Consider the following 14138-nt stretch of genomic DNA (forward strand, 5'->3'; position numbering starts at 1 on the left):
ACCTGAGTCCAAAATACGCAATTTACATATTGAATGTTTACAATTTATATATTGAATGTTCACAATTTAAATTGTTAATATTTACTATGTAAATGAACATAGGTACACCTTGCAATACGAACTCTAATCCATGGTATAACTATTAAAAGATTTGAATTATATTAACATACATTGAAAAAAGAATTGTTACACTCTTTAATCTTTATATAACCAATGTTTATCACTTTGTAATATTTAACGACAGACAACCCTAACTAAGTTGGTCAAGATCTTAACTTGGTAATCACAAGGTTACATGTTCCACTCCAAGCGAGAGCGCTCTATTAACCTTCTTGGTTTGAGTCAATCAGCTATAGATATTGGTTTACCTCCTTGTGGTCCTCTGGGGATTTCCCCCGAGCAAGTGTATCGCACAAGACTTTCTTAGTGCAATCCTATCTCTGATTGTCTATCTTTCATCAATGTGGGTTGTTGGACTAACCTCACCAGCTAGGCCCATTGGGTGGAGGTATAACCCCAACATTTGGAAGAGCCATCACCAAAGATCTCGACAACTACATGTACCATCCTTGAACAAGTGAAATCTGTTGGCATCTCTTACTAGTATCTCTCTGTGTACAATTTTGGATATATACTTGGTTGCAGTATGGCAATCCCCACAGACCCTGAGGTTCTTCATTATTTGCAGAGGAGTACCAGGTTTCGTGTTTATTAACCCGAACGCTATGGCTAGCCGTTCACTGTGCTCACAAACCATGTCTATCTTCTCATCTTCATCAACATCATGCAACACAGAGTTCAGGTTCACAACATAGCCTTCTTTAGCCATCAGGCCATAAAGGATCCTTAACAGACTATTGACCTCTGTGTACTGTTCAAAGGACCTGTCTCCAGTACCGAAAACATAAATCTTGTTGTGTATCTCTAGCCAGCTACGTCCAGGGTCTTTTCTCAGCCCCCTCGCCTTCAGAGATTTTCTTATCGTTCTCACTTTGTCCCACTTTCCCAATGTAGCGTACATATTGGATGCTAGGACATGGTAGCCTGGATCGTCTGAGTTCAATTCAGAGAGATGGTGTAAGGCACGCTCTGCAGTTTTGGTGTCTCCATTTGCTCGACAACCACTAAGCAGAGCTCCCCATATACTGGCATCGGGCTGCAATGGCATTGAGAGAATAAATTTCTCTGCTTCAGCTAGGAGCCCAGATCGTGACAGCAGATCTACCATACACGCATAATGTTCAATTCTAGGCTCAATGTGATGGTTTCTCTTCATTTGGTCAAAGCAAGCGCGGCCTTCTTGTACCAGACCTGAATGGCTACATGCATATATGATGGCAACAAATGCAATGTGATCAAGAACAATGCCAGTTTGCTTCATCTCCTCGAAAACTCTCAGAGCTTTCTTTCCTTCGCCATACATTCCATATGCAGTGATCATTGCTGTCCAAGTGACTATGTCTCTTGTCTTCATGCTCTCGAATACCATTACCGAGTTCCTCAAGCTTCCACTTTTCGAGTACATTTCAATCAATGCATTCCCAACAGGGACATCAGTCTCAAAACCAAACCTCAGAATCAGGCCGTGCATTTCTTTACCCTGTCGTTTGGCAGCAAGCATGGAACACAAAGGCAGAGTACTTAAAATTGTAGCCACATCTGGCATCATCCCCTCGAGTCTCATTCTCCTAACCATTCTGAATCCCATGGAGCAATCCTCTGAATGACTGCACGCTGCAATAATAGTATTCCACGTAACAGTGTCTCGAGAATTCATGTTATCAAATTGTTTGAGAGAATCCTCCATCTGTCCACATTTGGCATAAATATCCACCAGAGCATTGCCAAGAAGAGTCATGGATTCATATCCTTTCTTAATTATGTCACAATGGAGCTCCTTTGCACAACCTACGTTTACCAATTGAGTACAGACTGATAGAAGAGTCACATAAGTTACAAAATCAGGAAGCATTTCTGTCTTCATCATTTTAAAAAGCTCTATTGCCTCTTTATGGAATCCATTATCAGCATAACCACTAATCAAGCAATTCCATGACACCGAATCCCTGCATTTCATGCTGCGGAAAGCTTCCCTTGAAGCCATCAAGTCACCACATTTTGCATACGTGCTAATTATAATATTGTTAGCTGTAACGTCACATTCATATCCATTCCTCGCTATGCAGTCATGAATATACCTCCCCAACTTCAAGTCCCCCACGTGACCACAAGCATTTAGAACAGAAGTGAGTGTCATCAAATCGGGTTTATATTCACAACCCATTTCTAGAAACATCTTGATTGACTCATTATACAAACCCAACTGTGAATACCCACAAATCATGATGTTCCAGGTAACTGTATCTCTATCTGTCATCTCACCGAAGAGCTTCTGACAATCCATCGGCCTCTCGAACTTATAGTACATTGACAGCAACCCATTACTAAGATTCATATCTTTCTTAGTCCCCATCTTCTCCACCAACCCATGAACCATCTGCCCCTCCCCAACCTTCACCAGGCCCCCACATGCTGGAAGAACACTCGACACAGTAAAAGAATCAGGCACCAAACCACACAATCTAGCCTGATGAAAAGCCTCCAATGCTTCCTCCCAATACGCATTGGCACTATACGCTGAAATGAGAGTATTCCACGAAACCAAATCTTTGCTAGGCAATCCATCAAACACTTTCCACGCACGCCCCAAATCATTCATCCTAGCATACATATCAATCAAAGCATTGCCAATATACAAATCCGACTCGAAACCCATTTCCAACACATGATCATGAACACTATTTCCCATCTCCATATCAGATAAACTACCACAAGAATTAATAACTGAAGGGAAAGTATAATTATCCGGCTTAATTCCTGAATTTCTCATTTGGGTATAAAACTCCAATGCCATAGAGAACAGCCCATTATGATTCATGCTCCTAATGATGGTATTCCACAAATAAACATTTTCCGTAGGTGAATTTAAGCGAAAAACGGATATCGAAGAGAGAGGGTCTTTGAACTCTGAGTACCTGGAAATGAGCTTACCGGAAAAGAATACAGACTGTTGTTTTCCCGATAGGATTATAAATGCGTGAACTTTGTGTAGATCTCTTGGGTTTGTTGTCATAGACAAAGCTTTGGCGATTAAAGTATATGGAGTCATAGAGAGTCTTGGCTTCTTCGTTTTAGTCCGTATAGCTTCGCAGTGTTCATGGACGAAGCGGTATGAAAATTTTGAATCTTCGGTGTATATATAGTTTATGAGAAAAATACATTTCGGCCCCTTCATTTTGATTCAGTATCAAAACATACCCCATATTTTGAGAAATTCATACATTCTTGCTATGTTTAGGGTGTGTTTGGTTGACAGGGTTAACTATCAGGAATGAGTATCAAAGTCATTCTTATTGTTGGTTGACAGATTTTTAGAACAATACTATGAGTTCTGAATACACCATTAATTGCAAAACTCATTCCTTAATAAAATAAGAGTTTTATCCCCTTCATCCTCAACCACTTCTCCAACTATTAATAAAAATATCTATTGACTCTTTGTGCTTCAGTAGGTTGAGAAAGTAGCTATGAACAGATACTACATTGTAACAAAGTCAGTAGAACTCAAAAAAAAATGCAAAAAAATTAATGAAATACCAAATAATTCTCCATTATTATTAATAATATTATTGTTATTGCAAAAAAAAAATGTATATATATGACAATTATCTATCAAATATTTCATACATATGTTGATTAAATTTTGTACTTAAAATTTTCTGTGATATTTTCTTGCTCACAAAGACGATATTCCCTCACCACGATTGGACAAAATAATATATATTTTATTCTCATTTGGTAGGTGGGTATTTAGGGGGTATATTTTCAATTTTTTTATACTGTGGACCATGGGTCATGATTGATACTGCAGTTATGTTGAACTGATACTGCAGTTGTGTTGAAAGGATACTGTAATTGTATTGAAAGGTAACTACAGTTGCGCGGAACAGAGGCCGTGTCATCTATCTGGAACTGTAGTTGTGTTGAATGGATATTGCAGTTGTGTTGAAAAGATACTGCAGTTGTGTTGAATGGATACTGCAGTTGTGTTGAACGGATGAATGGCCTCTGTTCCGTGCAACTGCAGTTTCCTTTCAACATAACTACAGTATATTTTCAACACAACTGCAGTATCCGTTCAACACAATTGCAGTATCAGCTATGATCATGGTCCACAATGCTTTGTGGACCATGGTCCACCATATAATTTGCGGTTAGAGTTAATTCCAGCAATAGTCCTCCGACTATGTTGATTTTCTAAAATTAGTCCCCGACTTTTAATTTGGACAATTTAGATTCCTTGACTTTCAAATTCTTTCCAATGTTGGTCCTTTCGTCAACTTTTGGTTAAGTTGAGGTCAAATGAAGGGGTAAAGTTGTATGTTCACCTGTATAGTGTATTATTACTCATATTTCTCATATCCTATACGCTATATATATGAATATAATCTCAGTCGAAGTCTCAACCGAGTCAGTAGAACTCAAAAAAAAAAATTGTTCAAATTAAAAGTCGGGAACTAATTTTGAAAAATCAACATAGTCGAAGGACCATTGCTATAATTAACTCTTTTGAATTATGTTTTAAAAAAAGTTTTAAAACTTATTATGGAAATTATATCAGTATTTATATTTAGTATAATTAAATGATGCAAATCCATAGTGTTTTATTATTAGATAAATATTTAACCAAAAAAGTTACATTTATTCTATTCTAATTTAATTATATACCTAAAGTTTTTCAAATTGAGTAATGCTAGATTTTCTTTATGAATTTACAGCATAATATTCACTGTCTAGTCCGTATAGAACTTTACTTAAATCAGTTCTTTCGTATTCGATTATTAAATTTACATTTTTTTACTTATGGTATAATAGGTTAATTAATTAATTAATTAATATGAAAACAACACTAAAAAGTAATTTTTATAAGAGAAAAATATCACTTATTTTGAAAAAGACAATATAGAGTTATAAACATACCATGAATAGCATATGGTGTGGATTTTATTCCAAATATAGTTGGTGTTCAAAAAAAGAAAAAAAAGAAAAAAGAGTCAAATAATCACTCAAACATTACCTAAGAAGTCAATTATGCACCTAAACTTTTTAAAATAACAGTTAAACCCATCAACATTGTATTTTGGTGCAATGAAGTCCAAAAATTGGTTAGTCACCTGGAGAGTGTGGTTGAGTGGATGAAACTCATCAATCTTTAACCAAAGGTAAATATGATTGTAAACACATTTGCAAACATTATTAAACGAACACCAAACGAACTTGTTCGCGAACATTACTAAACGAACACAAGCGAGCTTGTTCACAAGCACTACTAAACAAACACAAATGAGCTTGTTCGCAAACACTTAGCAAACGAGCTTAACACTGTTCAGACTCTGTTCGTTTATTAAACAAACTTTAAATTTTGTTTGTTAATGTTCGTTTACCTTAATAAACGAACACTTATCGAGCTCGAACACGAGTAGTTTGTCGAAAGTTCTGTTTGCTAACACTCTTAGCGACCGTAAAATGGTAGCCGAGTGAATCAACGTTGGAGAAGACCGGATAAGGCAACCATTGAGTTGCCTTATGCCCTTATCCGGCGAGAAAGCAACCCGTGGGATGCCTTATCACTGAGAAGGTGACCATCTCACTGGAGAAGCAACCTAGTGATTGCCTTCTCTGGTCTTCTCCAACGTCTACTGTGGATAAGGGGGAGGCAGTCATGGTTGTTCTCATCTTCATCCTGAACGAGGATGGTGACAACTATGGATCCCCCTCCTTCGTCCGATCTGGTTGACTATACATTCTGAAATTTTAAAAATATTATATATATATATATATATATATAATTTTAAATTATGCCATTATATTTAAAGAAAATTTAGAAGTAACTCATTAAAAAAAATTAATTGTATAATTTTTTATGGTCTAATTACACATTATTTTTATTCGATAGTTCAATTGCACAATGTTTAAAAGTGAATGGTCCATGAATAAATAAAAGAGGCTGGGTGTGGGGGACAAAATTGCCCAACCGCCGTAACCAGATTTTCACCAACGAGGCAACGACATTCTCTCCGTAGGCCGACGGCGGCAGATGATAAAGCCGCATAGGTCATAGTTTCATAGGGATTACGGAGGCCGATGGCGGCAGATGATAAAGCCGCATCATATACCGGAAGAAATAGCGGGCATCGATCTCGACGATGATCGATAAAGGCTGCTGACATTAGGGTTTATGCCGGTATGGGGAATTCGCTCACCGGCTTGACAACGCAGCGCAACACGTTCATCAATCATGAACAGCATCGGGGACTGAAGCAAACTTTCAAGTAAAATCGGTAATCGCTGCTGTCTCCGCCACACTAGATCAATTTTCCGCTCCTCTGCTGTTCGTAACGCCGCCTCCAGGATGGCATCTGAGGCCAATGCCGCTCGGACTCCTTTCCGCACCGCGTCTAGAAGTCCTCTAGCTCCACGCATCTTCAGGTTTCCAGCTGAGTTGAGCGCTTGGGGTGATCCTTAGCCTTCAGCATCCTGAAAAAATGGCGGAACATATCTGATCGGAAAATGGTGCTCCGTCGACTAAAATCCCTAAAACCGGTTTGTCCTCCAATCTTCCTCCATTTTATTATTTTTCTTCTTGTATGTATTGCAATTGTGATTAAACTTGTTTAATTTTATTTATTTGACGCATCTTAGCTCAAATTCGTGAAGCGTCTAACATATGATAATCGGTTTGTGTGTGTGTTTTTTTTTTTAAAATTTTAAATTATAAATTATCTTATGTTTGTTTTGTTGCTTTTATTTTTCCTTAAGAATTAAAAGTTAAAACCCTACAGATAATGAGATACCTTACTGTTTCACACCAACATTTTTCATGAAAACTAGATGGGAATAGTATTGTGTTTCACAATAATGTTACTTTTGATATATCTTTTGTGCAAAAATTTAAATGCCTCATGAAACTGGAAAAGCATTTTCTCTCATTGTGTTTACATCCATAGAATTATCTATGCTATGAATGATGCAACAATTGTTTTAATATGATGTTGTGTTATGACAAAAAGAATTTCAGGTGAACATGTTTTTGCATGAAGAACCTTAGCATGGTGGGGTAAACAGTGTTTTGGTGCAGCTGTTAACACACACAAAAATCTTTGAATGCAATTTTGGATAGATTCATCATCAATATGACATTATAAATTATAATACTTATTTTTTAATACAATTTTGGATAGATTGATTATCAATATGACATGATAATAATTGTATCCAATACAAAATAGAGAGCATTAATTGTGTGAATTTGCACATCCTAATACTTTGAACACCATTAATACATTACTAATAATAGCTGTTCTTATTTGGAAATAAGTATAGGCCAACAATTTGTCTTTGGAGGGAGTTAATAAAATGAAAATTTAAGAAAATTTCTAAATACATAGAATGGATCAGATTTTACTTACTGTAAAAATTTATTATGCTTTTCCAAAATTAGAATAGAATTATTATTATTATTATTATTATTATTATTATTATTATTATTAATTTTAGGTACTTTTGTCAAAGAATGTGTAATAATTATTTTGATTTTTGACTAATTTATAGTTAAGATAATTTTCATCAATTAGTGTGCAAAGTAGTCGTTGGAATAAGATAAATAGAATTTGTCAATTTGAAACACTATTTGGAGTTATGTTGTTGTGAAACTTCTATAAGTTATTTATTTTATGTTCTCAGCTGTTCTTGTCAACGTTTCAGTTGATTAATGACTACCTACTACTCCGTATTTACCAAGCATCTATTTTAACGATTTGATCAAATAAAACCATTAAGAATTAAATTCATAAAAAAATTATTAATTCATTATTGTAAAACTTATTAATTTTACTGGGCAGTAGCTGGGAATGTAAAAAGGTAAATTAGTGAAGTTTCACAAATATATAAGACTCCCTCCCTGGTTGTAATTGGAACCATCTGCTTCCTTACTTCCCCCAATAACGTGTACAATACAGAAAAAACCTCTCAAAAAGCCTGCCTTCCTGAAAAAAAGGGAAAAATGAAGGGAAGGAAACCAATATCGTTCAGTGCTGAATCCTCTAAACCCGCTGAGGATGGAGGTATCCTCGCTGGAAGGAATGGCGTGGGTGCTATGCATCCCCTTGATTCTCCAGTGAATGCTCAGGCACCTTCTGAGCAACTGAAATTGGTGGCAGAGGGAGAAAATAAAAGGCCTCGGTTCGAAGAAGGGTTTTATGAGCTTGAGGCAATAAGGAAGAAGCGATTGCGACAGGTTAATTACTTTTATCTTTATTTGGCGAAGATTTCTCCTTATATATGTGTTGTTTGCATTTTTCATTTCTGTTACTGATTTGTGTCTTTGGCTATGATTTCTTGTGCTGTTTTGCAAATTTTTGGAACTCTGGAAAATCAAAAGGGCAAAGTCCAGTACTTGATTAAATGGTATGCAAGTCCTTCTGTTCTTTGGGTTAAGGGAATGCAAAAACTGCTGTTATTCTTAGAAAATTTGCAAATTCTAAGGGAGGGTGCCAAATTTTATTTATTTATTTTCTAAAAATCGTATAAATTGGATAATTCTAACTGTGGCTCTGATTGATTGATGTTGGATGTGTTTTTTGAAAAGGCGAGGTTGGCCGGAGTCTGCGAACACTTGGGAGCCACATGAGAATCTGTCATCATGCCCTGATGTTGTTACTGCCTTTGAAAAGAGGTTTTACTCTTGATATCCTTTCTTAACCCGTTTTATTTAATTGTCATTATATCAGACTGATCATGTGTCAAAAACTTACTCAAACAGCCTGTATCTTAACCCTAATTTTATTTTAAAATATTTTGAAGGTCTCGTGCACATTCAGGGAAACGATCCAGGCGTGGGCGTAAGCGCAAGTTAAGTGCTACTCTTACTAGAACAGAGATGGGGCTGCATCATTCTGCTGCAGCTGCTAAGGTTACTCCTCAAACCAAAACAAGGAGAAGGCAGTATGCTTCTGCTCCTGCTGCTAAGGATACTATGGGTATTGAAACAAGGAATATGCCGTGTCATTCCAGTGCAGCTGCCAAGGATAATGTGCCAGCTACGAAGGGAATACCATTGGTGGCTGTGCCCTTTCAATGTCTTGATGACTCAAGCATTGAAAATCATGTGGCCAATGATGTTTGCAGGCCAAAAGTTTCTGGAAGTAGCAGGGCGCGGAATGAACATCCTTTAGTAACCAATGGTTCCAGTCTGGAAAAATCCGTTGCAGATTCAGAGGAGACTCAAATACTAGGAACTTGCCTTCCACCTGGGTTTTCTAAGTCTAACATCGGGAAACCAGTTCGATATGGTCGTTGTGCTTCCAGTGCAGCTGCCAAGGATAATGTGCCAGCTACGAAGGGAATACCATTGGTGGCTGTGCCCATTCCATGTCTTGATGACTCAAGCATTGAAAATAATGTGAGCAGTGATGTTTGCAGGCCAAAAGTTTCTGGAAGTAGCAGGGGGTGGAATGAACGTCCTTTAGTAACCAATGGTTCCAGTCTGGAAAAATCCGTTGCAGATTCAGAGGAGACTCAAATACTAGGAACTTGCTTTCCACCTGGGTTTTCTAAGTCTAACATCGGGAAACCAGTTCGATCTGGTCGTTGTGCTTCCAGTGCAGCTGCCAAGGATAATGTGCCAGCTACGAAGGGAATACCATTGGTGGCTGTGCCCATTCCATGTCTTGATGACTCAAGCATTGAAAATAATGTGAGCAATGATGTTTGCAGGCCAAAAGTTTCTGGAAGTAGCAGGGCGCGGGATGAACATCCTTTAATATCCAATGGTTCCAGTCTGAAAAAATCCGTTGCAGATTCAGAGGAGACTGAACTAGGAGCTTGCTTTCCACCTGGGTTTTCTAAGTCTAACATCGGGAAACCAGTTCGATCTGGTCGTTGTGCTTCCAGTGCATCTGCCAAGGATAATGTGCCAGCTACGAAGGGAATACCATTGGTGGCTGTGCCCATTCGTTGTCTTGATGACTCGAGCATTGAAAATAATGTGAGCAATGATGTTTGCAGGCCAAAAGTTTCTGGAAGTAGCAGGGCGCGGGATGAACATCCTTTAATAACCAATGGTTCCAGTCTGAAAAAATCCGTTGCAGATTCAGAGGAGACTCAACTAGGAGTTTGCTTTCCACCTGGGTTTTCTAAGTCTAACATCGGGAAACCAGTTCGATCTGGTCGTTGTGCTAGATCTGCTCCCCGTGCTATAAGGAAGACGGTAGGCTCTACTAGGAAGTTTACAGGAAAATCTTCTGTTCATACAAGTGATGATGCACAAGATCCGATAAGGACTACTTGTAGTAACATGACTGCATTTGGGAAAGATGGGTTCGAAAACGTCACCATTAATGAGATAATGAGAGCTCTAAGCTGTCAAGCTTCTGTAAGCAGAGGAATCTTAACCTTTGAGGCCAAGAGGTTTGTAACTCATTGTGAACTCTCCTTTATCTTGTGATTAACTGCATGAATTATTTTGATCAAAAAAAAAAACTGCATGAATTATAGGCTATCAGAGGTTGATTGTGTTTTTGGATTTATTACAATGGGTGATTAACCTTTAACGCATATATTCATGCTATTTTCACCCCCACTCCACTAAAGAATTCGTTTGTTCTACCATTAACCTTTCTGTCTGTTGCCTTCTTTGCCTGTCTGTCTGGCTATAGGTCTGATGGAAAAGTGGTCAGAGTAACCAATGATTTTCTGAAGGCTAACAACCCCTTCCTGGTAAGAAATTCTCTTCTTTGCTTAGATGGCAATCAATCATGGCATCTTAATATTATAACGCACTACTTACAGAATTCAATTTTCTTTTTGCAGTTGCTAAATTTCTATGATACATACTTTCGCAACACTCCAGAAGCAGCAGGGATGCTGGGATCTGGGAACAGATACTAGTTTTTGAAGAACATGAATGGGGTAGCATTGCCTTGCCTAATTGGTGTTGGCTTCCTTTAAATTGTAGTCAGGATAAAGCATTTCATGGTCCATTCTGAACTGTGTGGCATGTTATCTTAGTGTCAGTTTGTGTCTTTTTTTTCTAGTTCTCTGAGTTACATGGGATTCAGAATTCAGAATTCAGAATTCAGATTCTTATATCTTAGGCACCTTTTTCATTTTACTTATTGTAATGTGAACTTTGCTTCCTTTTTTATTTTACTTAATGTAATGTGAACGTTGCTTCTTCTAATAAAAGTTCATTCCCCTCCTATCAGTCAGTCTCCACAGTTGCTTTATTCATCTGTTTTTTTTTTGGGTGAATCTTAGATTATTCATAAGGCTATCTTTATCATTGCAAAATTCCAATTCATTTCCAATATGTATTATAATAATAATAATATTTTTTTTAGTACTACTAACTCTGTTACAATGTAGTATTTGTTCATAGCTACTTTCTCAACCTACTAAAGCACAACGAGTCAACAGTTGCCTCCATCGAACCCACTCCCATCATCCATATGGGAGTGTTAAATGGAAATATTATTATTATTATTATTATTATGAAATGAAAAAATAATAATTATGAAAAAAAAGTCAAAAAGTTTATACCAAAAGCTTGTATTACATCTAAATTAAAATATTTAAAAATGCTTGTATTACATCTAAATTAAAATATTTAAAAAATATTATTATTATTATTATTATTATTATGAAATGAAAAAATAATAATTATGAAAAAAAGGTCAAAAAGTTTATACCAAAAGCTTGTATTACATCTAAATTAAAATATTTAAAAATGCTTGTATTACATCTAAATTAAAATATTTAAAAATAAATAACTAAGGTCTTCATGGACGACGAGACTTCTTCAAGGTATCAAGTTCTTCATGGACGACAACAGTAGATCCAAGATGACGACGACAGTAGATCCAAGACTTCTTCAAGGTATCAAGTTGACAGGAGATCCAAGGTATCAAGTTGACAGGAGATCCAAGACTTCCTCAAGGTATCTTGAATTTGGATTACATAATATTAAAATGAATGGCACATAGTAATCCAACAAAAACCGAAAAGCAACATTACAAATTCAAGAATCATTTTACTTACATGGTGACAATATCTATATCTCAAAAAATATAGATCACTAACTCATTTTTTTTATATTTGATAATGTAGGTATTTTGGTATCCTCCAATATTTCAATTAAAGAAAATTATATGAGTTATATATTTCAATTGGCTTGTAAATATCAAAATGCTTTTTACCAGACAATTCATAATTCATTTATTCGTTTGATTTTTCTCTTAAGAATAATTCATAAATTTATAATTATACTTCATGTGATGTTCATTGATAATATATGGTGGAACTTTAGGTAAACTTTTCATGCAAAAGACTTAGAAGGTACTATTAGTCATTAAAATGTTGTGAAAAACTTTTCAACTTATATGGAACATTATGTAAACTTAAACAAACAAGACCTAGATGCTACTATTAAGTATTAACCATTGAAATTTTGTGAAAAACTTTCACCATTCCATAGCATATATTCTGTTAGAGTAGAATTATATTCTGTTAGAGTAGAATTTTAAGACTAATATTTGACATTGAAAGTTACGCCCTAAAGTCCCAAGCTTATAAAATGAAAAAGTAATAATTATGAAACTCTCTAATGGAATATATAAACTTTTGGACATTTGGTCTTCTCTCATGGATCATAAAAATAAATAAAATAAAAACATACTATACAAAATTAAATTTTTTTGTTGTGACTAATAGAATAAAGTGTTGTTAGGTAACATTATATTTTCTGATATTTTTTCTTCATAAAAAAAAATACTTTTTGATTCATACAGTAAAAAACAAGCCTAAGGTGAATAAAATTAAATGAACACATTGAGCTGGCAAACTTGTAGAATTATATATTTCATAGAGGACAATGCTGCTGCCAAGAGTTAGATGACATATAAATGGATCTCCTGTCTTTACTCAAAAAAAAATCCTACACCTAATCTCTTTTTTTTTTTTTCCAATATAAACAAATATCTCATGATATATATGATACTATCTTAATTTCACTCAATCACTCCGCATTTCTGGATTTATCAACAACCAAGCAAATTTTGAGGGCGTGATTGAAATGACGATTAAGTATATAAAACGGAGTCTCGTCATCTCTATCATCTTGAAGTCTATTTTTACAATCTTCAAGAGCGGTTACACACGCAGAGAGTTTGAAGTTTATTTCATCACCCTTGTCCCCTTTGCTGACTAAATCCAAGCATTCCTTCAATCTGCACACCACATATATTATTATTATTCAACATTAAAATCAAATATGTTTATGTAAACTTGTCTCAAAAAAAAAAATGTTTATGTAAACTAGTTTCTTTGGCATGAGTGGCCGTGCACTTTCTTAAGAGAGAACGAGATCCGAATCCCCTCTTATATGAAAAAAAATTAATCTGACCAACACTTTGCTCCTTAATTCGGTTATTTCGCTGCGAACCGAAAGGTTTCTCTTACAGTTAAGATCTGCTCAGGACACTCATGGTCTAATCCAAATATGTTTATGCGTGCATTTTAGAGAAAGGATTAATTAATTTACCTGGCTTCGATGTTAGTGTAGGTCTCAGAGCAGCCGGTGTCTCCCAAAGACACCGTTTTACTGTCATGGACCACATGTGCGGCGTGTTTGGATGCGTCCGTTAAAGCCATCGTCATTGCCTGGCTCCAATTTGTGGCGGTTTTCGTCACTTTCTCGCATCGGACTCTGTCAGGGACGGCGGAAATAGTGGAGCAGTAAACATTGCCGCCGGCGGCAGCCGGCGCAGCGGCGCCAGTGCGGGCAGCATCGGCATGGAGGACAAGGGTGGTCTTCGAGGTTAGATACACCACCCACAATGTCACAATGAATCCCTTCAAACTCACCATTTTATTATATTATATTTTTCAGTTATTTATTTTTATTCTTATTCTAATTTAAAATGAAAGAAGATGTTTTGGGATTGATTGATGTATATATATGCATGGAATTTGTTATACAAAAAAGAGAAATTCAAGGATGCCCACAAATAATAACCGAATCA

General features: G+C 36.2%; 3 protein-coding genes across 4 annotated transcripts; 1 reads left to right on the top strand and 2 right to left on the bottom strand.

Annotated features, from left to right (window-relative positions):
- Nucleotides 1–226: 226 nt before the first annotated feature.
- On the bottom strand, nucleotides 227–3203 carry LOC115997286 (pentatricopeptide repeat-containing protein At3g03580). The gene has a single exon (XM_031236818.1). It carries the CDS (start codon nucleotides 3167–3169, stop codon nucleotides 536–538), a length of 2634 nt encoding a protein of 877 aa, XP_031092678.1. The 5' UTR covers nucleotides 3170–3203; the 3' UTR covers nucleotides 227–535.
- A 3320-nt stretch (nucleotides 3204–6523) lies between these two features.
- On the top strand, nucleotides 6524–11320 carry LOC115997487. Of its 2 annotated transcripts, XM_031237049.1 has the most exons (8): nucleotides 6631–6663; nucleotides 7131–7138; nucleotides 8079–8356; nucleotides 8501–8526; nucleotides 8708–8794; nucleotides 8923–10527; nucleotides 10776–10836; nucleotides 10930–11320. In XM_031237049.1, exons 3-8 carry the CDS (start codon nucleotides 8123–8125, stop codon nucleotides 11005–11007), a joined length of 2091 nt encoding a protein of 696 aa, XP_031092909.1. In that variant the 5' UTR covers nucleotides 6631–6663; nucleotides 7131–7138; nucleotides 8079–8122; the 3' UTR covers nucleotides 11008–11320. The 2 variants fall into 2 exon arrangements, with proteins under 2 accessions (XP_031092908.1, XP_031092909.1); XM_031237048.1 differs by lacking the exon at nucleotides 7131–7138 and having other exon boundaries at nucleotides 6524–6663.
- Nucleotides 11321–12997: 1677 nt separating this feature from the next.
- Nucleotides 12998–14001, bottom strand: LOC115995693. Its single transcript, XM_031234797.1, has 2 exons — nucleotides 13658–14001; nucleotides 12998–13343 (listed from the first exon to the last, which is right to left on the bottom strand). Exons 1-2 carry the CDS (start codon nucleotides 13981–13983, stop codon nucleotides 13133–13135), a joined length of 537 nt encoding a protein of 178 aa, XP_031090657.1. The 5' UTR covers nucleotides 13984–14001; the 3' UTR covers nucleotides 12998–13132.
- Between the last annotated feature and the right edge of the window lie 137 nt (nucleotides 14002–14138).

Source organism: Ipomoea triloba, chromosome 11, assembly GCF_003576645.1.
Source record: "Ipomoea triloba cultivar NCNSP0323 chromosome 11, ASM357664v1".
Lineage (NCBI taxonomy): Eukaryota > Viridiplantae > Streptophyta > Magnoliopsida > Solanales > Convolvulaceae > Ipomoea > Ipomoea triloba.

What these genes read in the sequence shown, in the direction of transcription:
- LOC115997286 (XM_031236818.1), bottom strand. Translation starts at nt 3,169, where the DNA reads ATGACTCCATATACTTTAATCGCCAAAGCTTTGTCTATGACAACAAAC.
- LOC115997487 (XM_031237048.1), top strand. Translation starts at nt 8,123, where the DNA reads ATGAAGGGAAGGAAACCAATATCGTTCAGTGCTGAATCCTCTAAACCC. An exon ending in GGAAGAAGCGATTGCGACAG is followed by an intron (nt 8,357 to 8,500) that starts GTTAATTACTTT and finishes GAAAATCAAAAG; the next exon opens with GGCAAAGTCCAGTACTTGAT. An exon ending in TTAACCTTTGAGGCCAAGAG is followed by an intron (nt 10,528 to 10,775) that starts GTTTGTAACTCA and finishes GTCTGGCTATAG; the next exon opens with GTCTGATGGAAAAGTGGTCA.
- LOC115995693 (XM_031234797.1), bottom strand. Translation starts at nt 13,983, where the DNA reads ATGGTGAGTTTGAAGGGATTCATTGTGACATTGTGGGTGGTGTATCTA. An exon ending in TACACTAACATCGAAGCCAG is followed by an intron (nt 13,344 to 13,657) that starts GTAAATTAATTA and finishes TGTGGTGTGCAG; the next exon opens with ATTGAAGGAATGCTTGGATT.